The sequence below is a fragment of the Gobio gobio genome (genome assembly GCF_949357685.1).
Source record: "Gobio gobio genome assembly, chromosome: 20".
Classification (NCBI taxonomy): domain Eukaryota; kingdom Metazoa; phylum Chordata; class Actinopteri; order Cypriniformes; family Gobionidae; genus Gobio; species Gobio gobio.
In genome coordinates, this window is record NC_137113.1 from 44087345 (window position 1) to 44109197 (window position 21853).

The 21853-nt window shown below is 36.0% G+C and overlaps 1 protein-coding gene across 2 annotated transcripts in view; it reads left to right on the forward strand.

Annotated features, from left to right (window-relative positions):
* The window catches only part of wnk4a (WNK lysine deficient protein kinase 4a), an 88135-nt gene that overhangs the window by 51554 nt on the left and 14728 nt on the right, over positions 1–21853 (forward strand). For both annotated transcript variants that reach the window (XM_079801621.1, XM_079801622.1), the window contains 7 exons: positions 2348–2514; positions 2665–2729; positions 3971–4106; positions 7412–7528; positions 12081–12251; positions 17793–17841; positions 17943–18053. In XM_079801621.1, the coding sequence (XP_079657747.1) occupies positions 2348–2514; positions 2665–2729; positions 3971–4106; positions 7412–7528; positions 12081–12251; positions 17793–17841; positions 17943–18053 (816 nt within the window). The remainder of the gene's footprint in view (positions 1–2347; positions 2515–2664; positions 2730–3970; positions 4107–7411; positions 7529–12080; positions 12252–17792; positions 17842–17942; positions 18054–21853) is intronic.

Here is a 21853-nt window from a genome sequence, read left to right on the forward strand (position 1 = left end):
AAATCCACTGCAGTGTTATTTTAGTGTCGAGGTTTTATTGCATTTTGAACTTTTATTACATTTTCTGTTTTCATTTTAATTTAGTTGTGTCATTTTTTCTACGTTTGTGAAATAAAACGAATAAACAGTACCACTTTAGTTTAGGGTTCAATTCTCACTCTTAACTAGCTGCTTATTAGCATGCATATTACTAAGATATTGGCTGTTTATTAGTACTTAAAAAGCACATATTAATGCCTTATTCTGCATGACCATATTCTACATCCCATAATCACCCAATACCTAAACTTAACAACTACCTTACTAATTATTAATAAGCAGTAATTAGAAGTTTATTGAGGCAAAAGTCATAGTTAATAGTAAGTTAAAAGTGAGAATTGGACCCTAAACTAAAGTCTGACCAAACTAACTAAAATTAGCATTTCTTATTTTCATTTTCAAATCAGTTTGACTTGATTTACTTAACTAAAACCTATGGATCCCTGGACATGACATGCGGGAAAAAATATTTATATCGTGGCCACGAATTAACAAATTGTCAGCACGTTTTACTCATTCGTTCCATTCAAAAAGAAGGAATGAATTAGTACAATGTGGCCATGATGTACTAAGGAGGGAACGAGTTATATTGTGACATTGTGTGCGAATTAGTGAAATGAGAGAACGAGTTATTATATCATGCCCACGATTTGCTTACAACGTTGGAATGAATTAGTAAATCATGGCCACTATTTACTAAAACAAGAAAAGAAAGCTTAATTTGTGATACAATATACTGTAGATTTTTTTGTCCGCATATCATGGGCTCTGTATAAACTGAAATAAAATGAATAAAAATGTATTTAGACATATTTATAGCCTTTAGCTATTTTTAAAAATGTCTAAAATAGCACTTGCGTGAGTTAGGCACTGACGTTTGTCATGTTGTTTTTGATATTCTTTATAATAATTGTATTATTTTATGTAGAAATAAATAGTGTATTATTTAGAAGTAAATATTGTCTTCTACCATGCATAGATGCAAACTCCTCACCTTTAGGTCTCTGGCTTTTTTCTCTTGTTTTGTGAAGACTGACATTACAAGGTAATAAAAAAAATGAATAAATAAAAAAAAAAAATGAAAATGTGTCGAAGAAAAACGGGAGACATGCAGCAAAACAAAGGAAGCGGGCCCTTGAAATTCTGGTGGCTAAACGTCAGAAGAAATAGGGTTTAACTTAGGAGGTGGCATACAAAGTATCCCATATTGATGCATTTGTAACCAGTGGGATCTTCAGTTTTCAGTTTTGATTGTTAATAAAGAAGCTAAGATGATTTCCAGCATACATGGGTCAATGACAAATAAGAAAAAAAAAAAAAAAAGTAAGATAAAAAAATAATAATTTTAGGCAAAAGAGTTTTAAGATGCATTTTTATGTCCAAAAAATGTATGGTGTTGATTCATATTGGTTTTACAGCTTTTAAGACAGATTCAGATTCAGATTTTACCACCCAGAAAATGTCAGGTGGTGCGACCATATATTAATTTAAAATAATATACATATACAATATACATTTGAATTATTGTAAAATGCATATCACATTGTAAATTCCCCTTTTAGTCCAATTCATATAAACTGACACTTTTTTATGTGTTTAGAACACAATTTTACATAAGGAGTTTTTATGCTTTTTTAAAATTTATTTTTATTTGTATACATTATATAATGGTTTACATTTATATTTCTTACTTAATTTTGCAATTGCAGTGGGAATTGATACTTTTAAATGTAAATTTGCTGGTTGCACCACCTGACATTTTAGGTCTTTGAAACACCACAACTCAAAAAGTCAATTGAATTTCAAAAATATTAAATGAGTATCTTATAAAGGAAATATTGTAGATCAATTTGATATGTGACATGTATTTATTTTTTATTTTTTTTAGGAACATACAAAAAATACGTGTCATGTCATTGACCCACATTTTATCTGGTTGTTGTCTTCTTGTTTTTGTTTTGTTTATGTATTCAGCTCCCACATCTATTGAATCCTTTTTTTGTGTTTTATAAAGGGTTGTTATGCCCTACATAAAACACTTTTTTTTTTAACCTCTTACCTGTTAGAATTAGTTTTCAGGCAGATGCAAATATAGTTAATAGTGTCTAGAAATAAGCATGAAAAGTAAATCCTGACACTTTTAAAAAAGTTTCCTGACCTCTGAGAATGTTTTCTCTATCCACGCAATGTTCTGACCTTTTTTACCCCTCACCCGTTTGCATCCCTGACCATGAAATCCTCTCAAAATACAAATGATTAAAGAATACATAAAAAAAGCCAGATTAACCGATTCTCTGTGTTTCTCCAGCTGACTGTGAGACTGATGGATATCTCAGCCCGTCTGGTTTACAGGATGGCACCGAGGCTTCAAACGGCAACATCAGCTCCTCTCCAGTCTCCCTCCCCCCACCGGCCACACCCACAGAGACCACGCCCATCTCCACCCCACCCATCCCAGCTCTCCGTTTCCCCTCAGTGAGTTCATAATGACAAAATTGGGCTGACTTAATGACGAGTTAAACCATTTAAACTCAATTTACCATCACAGGAAGTCATACTGAACTTGCTTCTTTGATGTTCGTTGTTAAGTACTTCATGAAAGCCTTTTCCTTAATCTCCTCTCAGAGTATTGCCGTGTCGACTAAAACCGAGAGAGGACCACCTAGCCCTTTCTCCTCACCTGTGGACAGGTAAAGACCTGCTTTCTTCATCCCTCAGATCTTCAATAACATCTGTGCCATATTAAAGGCATCCATTAGACACACACAGAACTTCGAGGCTTTTGTTTTACTTTAGTGCCAGATGTACAGATGGCTTTGTGCTCAGTAGGGTCCATGTTTTCATCTGGAGTCTCTCATCTTTCGTAACAGTGCACATGCTCCAGATCCTATAGGATACTGTTTATACACCACAGGGCTCTTGGATGCCGTCCCTAGCAAATACCGGCCATTACAACATAGTTTTCCACTCATAAGAACTTCACGTTCCTCAGCAGGCAGAGATCTTTCAAAAGAGCCAGAGTCTGCCAAGCAGTAGGCTGGCTATAAACGGTTTTGTGGGCCTCGTAGGAAACCCAGTGTTTGGATTAAACAGAGGCTTGTGTTGGTAAAAGACCTGCGAGACACAATTAGCTCACAGAAACAGGCTCCGAATGGACCCCACGTCCCAACGGGCCAAAGTCAAACACTTCGGCGGAGATAAAGCCAATTCAAATACTACGTCTGTCTTGTTCTTTCTCTGTAGCTGTTATATTGGGTTTCCAGGAAACAGGGCAGTGAAAAATACACGGTTAGAAGTACACAACATTCACGGACACTCAATACAATTGAGCACACTTCTTTTTTTACAAGGGTCCTCTGTGCTGGACATTACTGACACAATGCAAGCTGTGGGGTCCAAGGCCAACAACTATAAGACATGCATAAAGTTTGTTTACTTCAGACTTGTAAACTCAATAAAAGGGAACATAGCACTCATTAAATGCACCATGTTCTCCTAAAAACCTAATATTAAACAAATAAGGGTGTTGAGATGATGAGAGAGGGAAATTCCTCCGTGGTTTTCTTCATTTTGTGCTTATTGAATCGTTTTTACAGGCTCGGTTTAACTTCAGGTCTTCCAAACACCCGTTTACTTAACATGATGTTCACATTTGCACTTTTATTGGTTTGCTAGGTTGTGCAATGTGCTAATCATGTTGATGTGACAGTTAGCATAACAAACCTGATTTTAGCAAATGGTGTTGGGCGAGTTGCACACTGTGGTGTTTGTTTAAACCCCTTTATCCGAACTGTGAGCAATAGTACTGTGTGCATTAGCAAACAGCTAGTAATGATACACAGGTATTTTCCTTCAGTCTAGTCTGTCGTAGAATGCAAAATATAATGTTTTGTCCATGATCTGTCATGTAATTATTCTGATTATGTCGCAGTTATGCTTCAGATGTGACCTCAGGCTTGAGCGATGGCTACGAGGGACAATCGGAGAGGGGGAGTAAGACAGCGAGCAGACGGACAGCAGGGAAACTGTTTAGGAGGAGAACGCGGTCCCGTCTACGAATTACAGGGGTGAGAAAAATTCTGCATTTCATCCGGTCACGTATACATACTACCATATGCCATAGATCTAAATATAATGCCATAGATCTAAATGTAATGCCATAGCTCTAAATATAATGCCATAGATCTAAATGCAATGCCATAGATCTAAATATAATGCCATAGAGCTAAATGTAATGCCATAGATCTTAATGTAATGCCATAGATCTAAATATAATGCTATAGCTCTAAATGTAATGCCATAGAGCTAAATATAATGCCATAGATCTAAATGTAATGCCATAGATCTAAATATAATGCCATAGATCTAAATGTAATGCCATAGAGCTAAATATAATGCCATAGATCTAAATATAATGCTATAGCTCTAAATGTAATGCCATAGAGCTAAATATAATGCCATAGATCTAAATGTAATGCCATAGATCTAAATATAATGCCATAGATCTAAATGTAATGCCATAGAACTAAATGTAATGCCATAGAGCTAAATATAATGCTATAGCTCTAAATATAATGCCATAGATCTAAATATAATGCTATAGCTCTAAATGTAATGCCATAGATCTAAATATAATGCTATAGCTCTAAATGTAATGCCATAGATCTAAATGTAATGCCATAGAACTAAATGTAATGCCATAGAGCTAAATGTAATGCCATAGAGCTAAATGTAATGCCATAGAGCTAAATGTAAAGCCATAGAGCTAAATATAAAGCCATAGATCTAAATATAATGCTATAGCTCTAAATGTAATGCCATAGAGCTAAATATAATACTATAGCTCTAAATGTAATGCCATAGATCTAAATATAATGCCATAGATCTAAATATAATGCCATAGATCTAAATGTAATGCCATAGAGCTTAATATAATGCCATAGACTAAATGTAATGCTATAGCTCTAAATGTAATGCCATAGCTCTAAATATAATGCCATAGATCTAAATATAATGCCATAGAGCTTAATATAATGCCATAGACTAAATGTAATGCTATAGCTCTAAATGTAATGCTATAGCTCTAAATGTAATGCCATAGAACTAAATGTAATGCCATAGAGCTAAATATAATGCCATAGATCTAAATGTAATGCCATAGAGCTAAATATAATGCCATATATCTAAATGTAATGCCATAAATCTAAATATAATTGTATAGCTCTAAATGTAATGCCATAGATCTAAATATAATGCTATAGCTCTAAATATAATGCCATAGATCTAAATGTAATGCCATAAATCTAAATATAATTTTATAGCTCTAAATATAATGCTATAGCTCTAAATATAATGCCATAGATCTAAATGTAATGCCATAAATCTAAATATAATTTTATAGCTCTAAATGTAATGCCATAGAGCTAAATATAATGCCATAGATCTAAATGTAATGCCATAAATCTAAATATAATTTTATAGCTCTAAATGTAATGCCATAGATCTAAATATAATGCCATAGATCTAAATGTAATGCTATAGTTCTAAATGTAATGCCATAGCTCTAAATGTAATGCAACACTTTTCACGATTAGTTAACCTTGAGAGCTGTAATAGTAAAAATGCGCTAAAAGAGACAGTAATACTATTTCAAATGCAAAGACGTTAGCCAATCACAGCAGTGGGCGTTTACACTGAAGTCTCACAGCGGACACGCCCCTTAAAATCAGGACAGGAAAAATGCCTTTTATTTATAAATTGTGACAATATTTGATGTAAAAAGCATTCTAACATTATAAGTGCACCCCAGGAAACATGATAAAACAATAAAACAACGCAGTCCATGACCCCTTTAAAGATAGTAAATGCTGCAATAATATTTATGTGATATTATATTTACCAAATTAAATGTATTATAACAACTTAAAAAGTATATATATATATATTTGTTAAAGCAATTATTAATAAAAAATTATAATATAATTATAATATGATTTTGAATATTTAATTTGTAAAGATAGTAAATGCTGCTCTAATATTTATATTAATTTACATTATATTTATTGAATTAAATAATGAAAAAACTTGAGGAAGCATAGCATTACTAAAAACTTATTTTGTTATAAATGTATTATAATAACTTAATTAAAAAATATATTAATATATATATATATATATATATATATATATATATATATATATATATATATATATATATATATATATATATATATATATATATATATATATATATATAAATACAGTATATTAATTTAAAATAATATTATAATATATTTATAATGCAAGTTTGACTATTTAATTTGTAAAGACTGTAAATGCTTCAATATTTAAATTAATTTGACATTATATTTACTGTTAAATAGTGACAAAATAGGAAAAAATACAAATGAGGAAATATAGCATTTGCCTTTCTATTACTAATAAATTATTTTATCATTAATTTATTTTAATAATTTAATTTATACAAAATATAATTATATATTAAACAAGTTTAATTTATTTGAAATATAGTAAAACTTTTAATACAATTTTGACTGTCAAAATAAAAGTTTCCGACAGTTATCAGCCAAGCAGAAAAATGTCATAAGCTGATATTTAAAAAATGTTAAATAAAGGTGATATATCGGTCAACTACTACTCCAAATCACTGACCAGTCCATTTCTGCACTTCTGTAAATCCATCAGATGATCAATAAATAGTGTTAGCAAGGCAAATGGTGATACTTGGAAGGATATTGCATGTGAATTGAAGATGTTTAGCGGTTGTCCATGCGTGATCATTCTCTGTGAGGGTACGGTATGTCCTCAGTCGTTTGTTTCACGAGGAACCCGTTGGGCTTGCATTGATTAGCGTTCAAAGGGCCAGAGAGATAAACAGTAAACACAATTAGCTCAGACCATGACCAATGACCAATGCACACTTGCACACGCACAAAGAGAATTAGGGCACTTAAGCCCAAATGCTCTTTATTTATGCTATTAAGCATAAATCATTTGAATAATCTTATTGGCACAGTTATTGAACTGAATGTTGACACTATTATCTGGCTACAGCTGCTTTGAATTTGAATTTGTCTCATGTTTGATGAAGTTTGCATGATTCATAATTCTGTTACTTATTAATGTGAAGCTGCTTTGAAACAGTTTCTACTGTAGGTTATTTATGCTAAATGCATACATTTAAAAAATGTACCGTATGAGTCTTTTCATTTGATGACAAATATATATGATACGTTTGGGGGCGTCTAGAAACCCACCGTGGCTATATCAATACCATAAATGTCTGGTAATAAGCACATGCACACAGACACAGAGTATTTTCCGTGACTGATGTGTGTGTTGTTCCCCACAGCTGTCTGATAAAGTAGATCGGGTGGTTGAGTGTCAGCTACAGACCCACAACGATAAGATGGTCACCTTCAAATTCGACCTGGATGGCGACAACCCTGAGGACATCGCTGCGGTGATGGTAGGTGCCTGACATCTTAAATGATCACATTGACACATTTTTCCCTTTACCGTGTCACTGCATAAGAACCTACAGCTGGACTGAACTGCATGTGCTTGCGTCATACTCAGGAAAAGTACCACTGTATATTTGTTGAATTTCATTTAAAAAAGTTACTGCTGATCTTTTAGACCAGGGGTGTCCAGGGGTGGCCACTGTCCTGCAGAGTTTAACTCCAACTTGCCTCAAAACACCTGCCTGGAAGTTTCTAGTATGCCTAATAAGACCTTGATTAGCTAGTTCAGGGGTTGGAGCTAAACTCTGCAGGACAGTGGCCCTCCAGGAGCAGGATTGGACACCCCTGTTTTAGACTATTCATAATTTCCAACCTCAGGCTAAAAATATCAGAGTAACCCCAATTTTCAGATTAGTTACTGAATGAAATGTCGAACGCATGAAGAGGAAGCTGTGAAGCTTTGGGGGTGTTGATGGACTCGATCTACTCCATCTGTGTGTGATCATCGTTCTGAATCCGATCCGGACAAACACTTTGTCAAACACACGATTTTCTCAGCTTTTTGTAAAAAAAAAAAATATTTTGTGTTGATAAAAAAAGAATGAATAAGCTTGAATATATTTGTTTGGTTGTTTGTTTGTTTAAAAGCAGAGGCTCTGCTTTTCATTTTATCCTTGAAAAATGCAGGTGTTACCAAGTGAAACTTTAGTGTAAAGTGTTACCACATTTTCTAAATGATTCTTTAATATAGTAGAGCACAATACATGATACACGTGCACAGACAGGCATTTTACTCACATTGCTGTACATTTCAGAGATATTTTGTCATAAGCTGACTAACACAAGCCCCAGATCACCCACTGTTTCAGACATCTGGTTCTGTTTGTCCCTCATTATAAGACGCGGAAGAGCGATGTTGCATTTCTTTTCTTTTTTCTCTCTTTTTTTCCCTTTCTTTCTGATTGAATGTTCACCCCCAAAACGTTTAAAATGTCCCATGTTTTACACAAAAAGTCATGGGCTGTTTATACTTTGTAAGTAAAATATCTATTTTCTAAATGCATGTTATTGCTCTCATTGTGAATAATTCCGTCTATAAGTTTCATAATAAGATGCTGGAGAGCACCTGCTTTATTTGTTGATTAATGTCGTCTAATGTATGGTGTCCCACCAGATTTTTGAAAGCCATTTGAACTCAACCTGGCACAAATTACACATAGTGGTGAAGCACCTAGTTGGCCTAACCAAGATATAGACAAGTAATACATCTGTGGTGATAGAAAGTTGCCTGTGCAAATGCACACCTCAGACACTGATACTATCTGAAGACTAATATAATATACATAGAATTCATAATATAAAATGAAGTGATTTAATAATTCTTGCATTGCATCGGAGGGCTACAAATGTTCCTGTTAAAGGGGGGGTGAAATGCTGTTTCATGCATACTGAGTTTTTTACACTGTTAAAGACTTGGATTCCTATGCTAAACATGGACAAAGTTTCAAAAATTAAGTTGGACGTTTGATGGTATTTCTGTGCCAAAAATACTCCTTCCGGTTTCTCACAAGTTTTTTTTCGAGTATGGGTATGTGTGACGTCAAATGGGGTGGAATTTCCTTATACAGGTCCTAAGGGTACTTCTCCCGGAAGGGCGCGCGTGCACCCATAGACCAGAGCGAGAGATAGAGTTTGTTTTTCCGGAGCAGCAACGGAGTTGTAGTGTTTTGTTTGTTCCCTGCATTTCAAATGTCTTTGTGTTGTTAGCTATCGACTCGTTCATTCAAATGCGCTACTATTCCATTGTTTTTATATGTAAACACGCACTAGCCTGACGTGCAAAACCGCTTGCTACTGCTAACATTAAATCACATTTAATAGTCCATAAACCAAATTATATCCTCATAAACCACGAGTAAAGGCACACAAATGTTGTAAAACTCGCGCATGACAAGCCGCTAAGCAAGTGTATAAGTTACAGTAAGTTACATACCATTGAGACATCCAGCTGTAGTCGTCGTTGCTGCTTCTCCTGTTCAATTTCAGCCTCTAGATCTGATTCTGTTTGTCCCTGAATATTGAATATGACGTAGCCCCGGCGCTACGTCATATTCTCGCGCATGCGTCGTGGAGGCACACGCGGAAGACAAGAACACGCTGGATAAAGGTGTTATTTTGATTTTTTTTGCGCACAAAAACTATTGTCGTTGCATCGTAAGATTATTGTAGAGTCACTGTGGTGAGATGGACTTTGTATCAACGTTTTAAGTGCCTTTTATGGGTCTTGGGAGTGTAAATGTACTGAATAATGGAGGCCTATCTGAAGCCTTTCTCAGCCATCAGCTTTCAACAAAAATATCTTCATTTGTGTTCCGAAGATGAACGGAGGTCTTACGGGTGTCCAACGACATGAGGGTGAGTAATTAATGACAGAATTTTCATTTTTGGATGAACTAACCCTTTAAGGATGTCACAGCTTTCAGACGCTCTCAACGCAAATCGCTGCACGCGCGTGACTCTTTAGCTCTGCCCACACGACACGCCTCCAGCCGCTCGTTTTTTTCGGAAAGACTCGTTACAGTGTATCTTTCTTTTATAAATATAATAAAACTAAAGACTTTTCGGAGATATGATGGATGCAATACTACTCTATAGGTACTCAAGATTTACATGAGATTGTAAAGAAGGACAGTTCTGGGTAGATTAGCTACTTACAAATTGTAGGTTGTTACTAATTGCAAATTGTATGACGAAAATTGTGATTAGTTATGTAATCAAATACAGATATAACATATAATCTGCTTTTTGATTACTTTTTGACTTTGCATAACTTTTTTATCATGTTAACTTGAATAGGATAATCTTGTACGATATACAGTAAAATACAAAGAGAAAGAAAATAATTATTATATTCTTTGCTATCAATTACATGAAGTGCATTGTGAGGTGCACTGTAAAAATTATTTTCATGAACTTTTTATATTTTGTCAAATCAACTTAGATATTTTATGTGGTTCAGATAACAAATATTTTGAGTTTCTGTTCATTAAAACAATCTCCTTCACTGTATTAACTCAGAATTGCAAGGCAACCAGGTAACTTACTTTTTTAAGTTAAACCAACAATATTTATTTTACAGTGTGGGGTTTGTGAATAAAAAGCTAAAAATGAATCTGTCTTGTTAAATTATTGACTTAATTATTAAATATATTAGGTCAAAAGAGGTTTGGCTGACAAAACAGTTTGGCAATTACATGTAAACATGAAGTGACATGAATCTGTGCATTTTATTGTGTTTGAAAGACAAAAGCCTTCTAAAGAAACAATAATACACTGTAAATCGGGTAACACTTTATTTCGATGGTCCACTTTAGACATTCTACTAACTATAAGTAACTTTGCAACTACATGTCAACTACCTCTCATTAGAGTATTAATCTGCTTAATATCTGCTAACACTTTATTTTGATGCTCCACAACATTAATTCTACTATACTGTAAGTAAGTTTGCAAGTTCATGTCTACTTATTCCACTAACCTGAACAGTCTACTAACATTATAATGAGTTATAATAAGTTAGTTGACATGTAGTTGCAAAGTTACTTTTAGTACTTATAACGAACACGTCACAATATTCCTCATTTAAATAATTCCCGCTCAAGGCATATGCAAAATAAAGGGGTGGGGCCTGGTTAAGTTAGTTAGTAGTGTGTTATTATAAGGGGCGGGTATTATCCCAAATACGCTGGAAGTGATTGACCAATCACAACACACTAATCCAGCCGACCAATCAGAGCACATTGTGCTTTTTAGAAGGAGGGGCTTCATAGAGACAGGAACTAAACAGTGTTAATGACAGACTGGGAAGAGAGGAGCTGCAACAATGGAGAACATGTTCAATTCTAGTAGAGCCAAAAAAACGAAATCAAGACTTTGAAAACGGGTTCTCTTTAATGAATTTGAGTTGAAGGATGAATGGGCAAAATCTAAGAATAACAATAAAATTGTGCTTTTCCAAGTTCATATCAAAGTATAAATAGAATATGAATGTATTCCTGTCGTTTTCCGTAAATATGAGGCTTTGATTGTAGTGCTGAATATGTAGGAGTGGGTGGACGGACGCCTATTGTAAGTGTGTGTGTGTGTGTGTTTGTGTGTGTGTTCGATGACATGACTGTGTGACTGAGTGCAGCTCCTTTTCCCAGATACAGAAGCTCTTTGTTTGGTCTCAGAGTCCTGGCAGAACCGGAGTCGCTCCTGGTGTGTTATTGGTCGAAGGGTGAACACCCACTGCTATTAGTGGTGTGTAAAAGCTCAGCTTGTGGACAAACTTTAATTAAAGCTCCCTTGAATTAAAAGAGTGTGCGCACATGCTCAATTTAAGCACGTTTCATTTTTAAGTTGTCAAGGGATAGTTTGCATCGCACAGAGAGCCCCCTTGATCCCTGCATGGTCTACGTGCGCTACGTGTGCCCTCGGCGTTCAGAATTGATGCCGCTTCCCAAGTCATGCTTGCTCATTTGGTTTTGTTTATTTCTTTTTTCTCGCCCCCTCAAGGTGCATAATGAGTTCATCTTGCCCTCAGAGAAGGAAGGTTTCATTCATCGCATCGGTGACATCATTAAGAGAGCAGAGTCTATGATGAAGGAGTCGTCGGGTCACCATGAAACCTACGCAGCCGCCCGTCCCTCTTATCTTAATGCCGTCAACTCACTGTCTGGTTCTCAGGTGAGTCCGCAAGGGAAGAAACCGTCCAGTCCACGCATCTCCATAATCCATTGCAACATGATCACTACTAATAGGCTATGGCATTTTTTACACAACCACTATCTTGAGTTGTCTGAAAATGATCGGTTTCAGATTTAACTCATAATCTTGAGGCGTGTTCTGTACTATTTTGTCCTGTTCTGGGCAGCACAAAAGAGGACGGTTTAACAATGAGCGACTGCTTTAGATCTGTGTACAGCTTGTGCATTTCAATTTCCTCTGATTTCCTCTGCCATTTACAGTGTAAATGAACCTTTAACAGAACCTGCGCAATCACAGATCTTTTTCTTCAAACCTCCCTCATTAGAGACAACATTGTCGATAAAGTTAGGTTCACAATGAAGAACTACAGTGGATAGTTGGTCTTCATTCACTTTATTGACGATATTGTTTCTAATGCTGTAGGTTTGAAGAAAAAGATCTGTGATTGTGCAGGTTCTGTTAAAGGTTTATTTTAGAAAAAAAGTGTGAAAACAACAACAAAAAGCATGTTATAAATATTGTTTTGTTGATTTTTTACATAAAAATACTTTACATGACACGCATAATAAAAAGTATTTATTACTTAAATGATCATAGCACACATTTTATTATTATTATTATTAATATTATAATTTTAGTTATTGTTATTCGAAATATTATTTTATTGTTTAACAAATCTGAAATAAAACAATAAATACATAATCTATTCTGTTATAAGACACTCAAAAAGTCTGTATTTTAGCTGTCATTACTCAATATCGGTTGCATTATTACAGGGACTATATAGTCTAGCATAATGATGAAACTTAATAAATTTATCCTTCAAAATTTCAACATTGGTAATAATAAAATATATATTTAATGAGCCACAAATCCCCATATTAGAATGATTTCTGAAGGATCATGTGCCACTGAAGACTGGAGAAATGATGCTGAAAATTCACAGGAATAAAGAACATTTGAAATATATTAAAATAGAAAAGCGTTCTTTTAAATTGTAAAGATTTTTCACAATATTACACAATAAATAAATGCAGCCTTGTTGAGACTTTAAAAACAATACAAATCTTAATCATCGGTAGTGTATATACTTAAATCAATCAATAAAATAATGACTTAAATGTATAATGTGCATATTGTACAGTATGATAATTATTTGAATGCCTACTTTTCTCGTAAAATCAATTATTTGCTCTGTACAACAACTTTCATTTTCCACTTTTTTTGTAGCACAAGATATATGCACTAGTAGCAGATCATTTCATGAGGTTTTTCAAAGAGGTCTGTGTAATTTGAGGAAGAAGATGAATCATGTTCTCGGCTATATCTGTTAGTGAGGAGTTTACACAACCACTATCTTGAGTTGTCTGAAAATGATCGGTTTCAGATTTAACTCATAATCTTGAGGCGTGTTCTGTACTATTTTTTCCTGTTCTGGGCAGCACAAAAGAAGACAGTTTAACAATGAGCGCCTGCTTTAGATCTGTGTACAGCTTGTGCCTTTCAATTTCCTCTGATTTCCTCTGCCATTTACAGTGTAAATGAACCTTTAACAGAACCTGCGTAATCACAGATCTTTTTCTTCAAACCTACCTCATTAGAGACAACAATAAAGTTATACTGGCAATGAAGACTTCACCGATCAGGCATAACATTGATAGTGAGTAACTGATCTCTTCATCACGACATCTGTTAGTCTGTGGAATATATCAGGCAGCAAGTGAACATTTTGTCCTCAAAGTTGATGTGTTAGAAGCAGGAAAAATGCGAGCGAGTTTGACAAGGGCCAAATTGTGATGGCTAGACGACTGGGTCAGAGCATCTCCAAAACTGCAGCTCTTATGGGCTGTTCCCGGTCTGCAGTGGTCAGTCTCTATCAAAAGTGATCCGAGGAAGGAACAGTGGAGAACCGGCGACAGGGTCATGGGCGGCCGAGGCTCATTGATGCACGTGGGGAGCGAAGACTGGCCCGTGTGGTCCGATCAAACAGACGAGCTACTGGAGCTCAAACTGCTCAAGAAGTTAAAGCTGGTTCTGATAGAAAGGTGTCAGAATACACAGTACATCGCAGTTTGTTGTGTATGGGGCACGTGAGCATCAGAACTGGACCACGGAGCAATGGAAGAACGTGGCCTGGTCTGATGAATCATTTTTCTTTTACATCACATGGCTGGCCGGGTGCATGAGACTTGGAACACATTACCTGTGGAACACATGGCACCAAGATGCACTATGGGAAGAAGGCAAGCCAGCGGAGGCAGTGATGCTTTGGGCAATGTTCTGCTGGGAAACCTTGGGTCCTGCCATCCATGTGGATGTTACTTTGACACGTTCCACCTACCTAAGGATTGTTGCAGACCATGTACACCCATTCATGGAAACGATATTCCCTGGTGGCTGTGGCTCTTTCAGCAGATAATGCACCTGACACAAAGCAAAAAAAGCAGAAATGGTTTGAGGAGCACAACAACGAATTTGAGGTGTTGACTTGGCCTTCAAATTCCCCAGATCTCAATTCAATCAAGCATCTGTGGGATGTGCTGAACAAACAAGTCCGATCCATGGAGGACCCACCTCACAACTTAAAGGATATGCTGCTAACATCTTGGTGCCAGATACCACGGCTTACCTTCAGGGGTCTAGTGGAGTCCATGCCTCAACGGGTCAGGGCTGTTTTGGCACAATATAAGGTCATAATGTTATGCCTGATCGGTGTATATTGGATAGTCCTAGCTATGGATGTTGATCAATATAATTTAACGTAGTTGCTCATATACATATATATATATATAGTTCAGTCATGAAACTCTAGAGGGCGCCGGCTAATAGGTCCTTTCCATGCAATCTGCACGCAATCATCACATCATTACCGCATGGCACAATCTGATTGGCCTCTGCTGATCCTGCATCCAATTAGATTGCTTGTTCTACATTTAAATGTTCTGGTTCAGTGTTTGTTGTAAGCTAGTCCTGCAGCGCGCTATCAGAGATCCTCTGAACCCCTCCACCTCCCTCAGCTCCACCTGCCTAGATCTGCTACGGGATTTATGAATATCTATTTATGCAGCAGCAGAATATCTTACATGCTCACAGCAGCGTGTCTGTGTATCTACTGGCAGTAGCATGTCCATACTTGCTCTGCAGCAGGAATATTTTTTTTGGATCAAATAAGTGTAGCCTTGGTGACTTTAAAAACCATAATAATAATAATATGGCTGCTTATAACTAGTCATGCTGCTATAAAAATCTAGTGAATATGTGTCCATATATCTGAGAAACAGTAACATGAACATTATGGTATTTTTAGCTGCTCTTTGCAATAAAAACTTCACTTCATGTCCAAACCCTGTCGAACAAACTGCAGTCTCGGTTTACTCCAGCCTGCCGGTCAACTGATCTGAAGATACGTCTTAATTAGTACAGAGAAGCAGAACAATGGCTGTTTTATTTGGATTTAGAGATTTATAACAGCATAATAGAGGCACACACACCCACACAATCATGCGTGGTACCCTGAGGGTTGCGAAACCACCACTCGAGAGAAGTCCGCTGGACCTGGACCAGTTTCTGATTACAACCAGCCGTGCGAGAGTAGCTGCGTCCCAGACCTACTCCCTGCAGGCGTCTTCCCTATCATTAGCTGCTCGTCTCTAGAGTCTCCAGCGTCATTCACTCAACAGGCTCAAAGCAGGACTGTAAAGGCTTAGAATATGACAGAATGTAACCCTCGTACACAAACCACAGGCCTCTTTTCCTGTAACCAGCGCAGCTGTGGAGTTGACACAGCAGAAGAAGCGGCGTTTATGTGCGCATGAGCTGTTTTGTCCTGTTGCAATGCCATAGAGAGTGCTTGTCATGTTAATTATTGTGTAAGTAGTGTACAAAATGACTGAGCTGAGAGAGCTACAGCAATTAGACTGCGACTGCTCTTAACCTTAATTAAACTTAAGCACTCTGTCATTAAAGAATATTACACGAATAAATAAAACCTCAGGCTGAAGTCAATTCTGTTACTCCTTTCAGTTCTAGAGCATTTAAAATTTGAGCATTATGCAATAAGAAAATAAATGACAGGGTTAGGTATTTTATTAAATGTTTTACAGGATTGTGTTTACTTCCAATGTGGTTAAACATGAATAAAAGATTATTGTAATTACATTTTCATCATATGATGTTTCCTCAATATAATTCATACTTTTATTCAGCAAGGATGCATTAAATTGTGACAAGTGGCAGTAAATACATTTATAATGTTATAAAAGATTTCTATTTCAAATAAATTCTGTTCATCAAAGAAATGTATCATGGTTTTTCTGATAATTCAGCATTGATAATAATCATAAATGTTTCTTGAGCTGCAAGTCATCATATTAGAATGATTTCTGAAGGATGACACTGAAGACTGGAGTAATGATGCTGAAAGTTCAGCTTTGATCACAGGAATAAATTACATTTTAAAATATATTCACATAGAAAACAGCTGTTTTAAAGGGTTAGTTCACCCAAAAATGAAAATTAGCCCATGATTTAATCCCCCTCAAGTCATCCTAGGTGTATATGACATTCTTCTTTCAGACGAATACAATCAAAGTTATATTAAAAAATGTCCTGGCTAATCCAAGCTTAAAAATGGCAGTGACTGAAGGCCATAAGAGTGCATCTATCCATCATATAACTGCTCCACACGGCTCCAGGGGGTTAATAAAGGCTTTTTGAAGCGAAGTGGTGTGTTTGTGTAAAAATATCCATATTTAAAACTTTATATAAAAATAATAATTAGCTTCCGGCGGTCAGCGGTACACAAGTCGATTTTACGGTGGAAGAGTAACCCCTGACGCGATGTACAGGAGCATTGCAAGCCCCTCTTCTCTTATATCGAAATCCTCCGCCATTTCTCTTTAAAAATTCTCATTTTAGACTCTTATTCATAACCTGTGTTTTGTTTTGCTTTATCCTCTGCGCTTCTGCGTTCGTCAATACGCATGCGTCCAGGGTTCAAGGGTTACTCTTTCACCGTAACTTTTAACTTTTTCACTTGCGTATAGCTGACCGCCGGAAATTAAATATGGATATTTGTGTTACACAAACACATCACTTTGCTTCAGGACTTTATTAACCCCCGGAGCCGTGTGGAACATTACATGATGGATGGATGCACTTTTATGGACTTCAAAAACGACCCAACAGTCACTGCCATTATAAAGCTTGAAAGAGCCAGGACTTTTTAATATAAATCAGATTTTTTTCATCTGAAAGAAGAATGTCATATACACCTAGAATGACTTGAGGGTGAGTAAATCATGGGCTAATTGTCATTTTTGGGTGAACTAACTAATATTTCACAATATTACTTACTGTTTTTACTGAATTTTTTATCGAATAAATGCAGCCTCTGTGAGCACAAGAGACTTCTTTCAAAAACACTAGGCTTTTTCATAATATATCCCCCACTGTAAATGAAGCCTATACTATATAAGAAAGTACATTTATAATACATTACAAACTGTTTTTCCCTTCCAGCCAAACCTCCACAATCTGGCACGAGCTCATTCCTCTTCCTCTCTACCAGGTAAGCTTGCATAAACTTTGCCATTGAGTATTGATGATGTCAAAATGAAGTAGCTCTTTCAAATCAGCACCTTTTTCACACATATACATATGGCTTTTTAGCGGAGTTTGGTCTGGGCGCCGGGGCAAGAGCCTCTCCTCTGGGAGCCGGTGGAGACATTACCTCATCCACACGTCCACTCTTACGCTCACAGTCTTTCCATAATGCCCCAGGTAAGAGACCACTTCTCTCCAATGTAACTTTCCTATTCCTACCTCACTGTGAGTGGGAATGAAAGCTGGCCGCTCTTTAAATGTCATCCGACTTTAGTCAGCGCCTTCAATATATACAGCACATCAAAGCTGCAGTTTGATTCAGCCTGGCTCCAGGGACTCTTGGGTAACTGCTTTAGCTGGAGGAAGGCTGTGAATGCTGTCTTCAGGGTCCCAACAATGCAGTTTGTTTTAACCTAACATAACATTTGAAGGGACAGATTTACTAACGGCCTGCGGCAGTAAACCCATTAAAAACTACTGTCAGGATTTACTAAAGACACGCAGTGATAAATTAGCTCTGAAAAGGCGTGGGCAGGGTTATTTTTGCGGCTGATCTTATTACATATGCATTTGTAGGAGTCGCAAAATATATGGGAGCAGAGTATTTAAATGAATCACGCGTGGTGATTTACAAAGGTTTGCACTCGTCAATTCACTGGTATTTGAGACAATATTTACCACCCCAAAAAAACGCGTCTTAAACCAGACGCTAACTGGTAGATTGCGTTGGTCATTATGGAAATGATCCGGCTGCGTCTGTGTTTTTTGATTTGCGCGTCAGTAGATCACACGCAGAACTGTCCACTCCCATCGATGCTTTTTTGGAATTGCGCTCTCACTCTAATTTGCCCTGTTTAGTTAATCTGGCCCAGAGTTGGCATTAAACAGAAGTTGTGATAATCTTTTCTTCACTATTGTGGCGTACAATAGTGGCCAAAAGTGATGTCCGAAGGGGATATTTGTTTTTAATGACTCTACAAATTCAATTAATCCATCAAAATATGAGGAAAATATTTTATATATTTAAACATTTTTGTGACCCTGGACCACAAAACCAGTCATAAGGGTCAATTTTTGGAAATTGAGAATATATATTTGACTGTGTAAACCCAGTCTGATCTGCCGGCGATTTGATTCAATCTTAAATCGAGCTTGGTCTGGTAATAGCCAGACAAAATATATATATGATCTGAAAATATTGAGAAAAACGCCTTTAAAATGGTCCAAATGAAGTCCTTAGCAACGCATATTACTACTAATAATACATTTTTTATAAATTTACGGTAGGAAATGTACAAAATATCTTCATGGAACATGATCTTTACTTAAAATCCTAAAGATTTTCGGCATAAAAGAAAAATCGATAATTTTGACCCACACAATGTATTGATGGCTATTGCCACAAATATACCCGTGTGATTTATGACTGGTTTTGTGCTCCAGGGTCACACATGAGGGAAGAATTAAACACTAAATTTGGTTGAGGTATTTATCTGACAAAACTACAGCTACATGTTTTATTTTACTATGTAAAAAGCTGACAGTTAAAACATACATTGGCAACAACATAATCAGTTATCAATATTTTGTTAGTTCTTTCTTGTTTTTGCAAGTTCATAATTTCTTTGTATGACATCCTGGCTAAAAATGATGCCCACACAATTTAACGTGTCATTGCGTTATCACAAATAAAGCGAATGACTCCAAGCACAACTATGCAATATGCTTACAAAATTGTTACAAATTTTGTATAATATTTTGTAAAGATGTCAATTTTGGCCACTAATGTGTGTGCACTATTGCTAGCAGCTATTTTTAGAGGATTCAAATAAAAGAAAGATCACATAACTGTTTTTTAAATTGGCTTACATTAACTTGTTGGGTCTATTCAGTTTGATCTGCTTACATGTACTCAATTCACAAGGTATATGATTTCATAGCTTTACAACTATGAGTACAACTTTTTTAGTTTGTGGAATATTTACAACTCTGTCCGTCAAAGTGACAGATAATGTTGTTTGTAGTGCAACCTTTGGTCTCCACATCTGTTTGCAAGTTATTTTACTCTCTGAGTTTCGTCGTAAATTAAGCACTAAGACCCACAACTCCCGCATGTCCCCCTCCCAGAGTTTATCTCTCTCCACTACTGTTGGTGCTTTTCTGTCCCGCCTACAGAACATTTTGTTCTGCTGCCTTCTGGCTTCATGCCTCGATGAGACATCTTGCATAGTCGTTTTTTTTTTAAAGAATATCCAGATATAACCAAAGAGCCACTGTTTATGATGTCTGCAGCAATTACGTTCAGCCTCCGCTACAATGGGAGCTTTACAAGCGAATGCACAGATGGTTTTTATTTTCGTTAATGTCAGAGAGACTTTGGCTCGCTCGCTTCATCGATGTTAAACTTCAGGCATGATCATTCACCGGGGCCGGTCCGTTGACGTAATGGACCCATCAGAGACAACACTTTGTGTATTATGTGTATTGCTATGGAGATGGTGCTGTGTGAAAGGTGTGATTGTATAGAGACATTTCAATTTGGTATTGACAGATTCACAAAGAGAGATGATGGGACAAGCCCATACAGAGGGTGTGTGAAATAGAGCGAGGGTGGCATCTCACTCGCACAAAAGGCTTTCAGCAGAGGAACCTGTTTTGGATATTTATCATTGCAGTATTCACATGAGTATTGCGATCGTGGTTTGGTTACTGCTAATGAATCTGAGTATGATAAGATCCTTTGCAACAGTAGCTTTTGTTGTTTTCTGGAAAGCCTTCTAGCTAGACATCCAGCTATAATAGGTTGGTGTGCCTCAACAGATCTACAGTCCTTACCAGCTTATATTGAACAGTTTCAGATGCATAATGTATATGAGCAACTCTTTAGATGTTGGTTTAAGGGCTGCTTGCTAACATAATATCAACTTTGTCATGTGACTCGCCCTCATTTGTGCTGCAGACGTGAATGATACTGTACCTCGTGCAGCTTTTTGAGGAGTGACATTTAGGGTTTTGATAAATGATACATGGCAAATATTAAAACTTTATACCATTTAGTCTAAATTAATTCAAAATAAAACACAAAACACTAAAATCAATCGCTCTGTAAAAAAAAATTTTCAACTTAAACAAGTGTTCATGCTGCCTTAAACTTTTACGTTTATTCAACTCTAAATGTGAAATTGTACTAAGTGACAACTCTGATATTTGAGTTGACTAAACTTAACATTTTAAATCAGCACAAACACTTATTTTTAAAGTTGAAACACTTTTTTTACGGCACGATTACATTTAAGAATGGCTTTGAATTGTGTGTTTTTAAAAATGAACAAGGCAAGTTCTGGCAGGTTTTGCACAGGGCAAACATCACTCACTGTCTTAAAAAAAAATGAAAGGTAAATATTTCATTTTATTTCATTCATTCGGTCAATCGATTTAAAAAAATAAAATGAATTAATCACACATTTGTTCTGTAATTAATCGTGATTAAAAACATCAGTTTTTAATATTTTGATATTGTAATAATTTTACAGTTACTCTCCAAATTAATGTAGAAACAACCTAAACCGAGGTGGTACTATTTAAGCAAACCATACCAAATCGCACCATGCAGTGGAAAAGCGCCAAAAAGTGAGCCATACCGAACTGTACCATGCAGTGGAAAAGTGCCATTAGAGACAGTATATTTTAAATATTTGCTGTAATGGCATCTTTTTATGAATGAAGGCCAGTGTCACTGATACTAATACTGATACTGATGTCTCTTATTTTTTTACATTAATGATAGACACTCAACATTACAGTATAATTGAAAGCTATATCAATTTCAACATTTATTTTAAACCTTTAATTTAAGTGAACTTAAAACAATCTTCACATAAACCCATTGTAATACATGTCATATTTACCTGTGCCCTATATTAAATAAATTAAATAAAGTTATCAAACACTTTACAGTCTTAACTGCATAAATTATA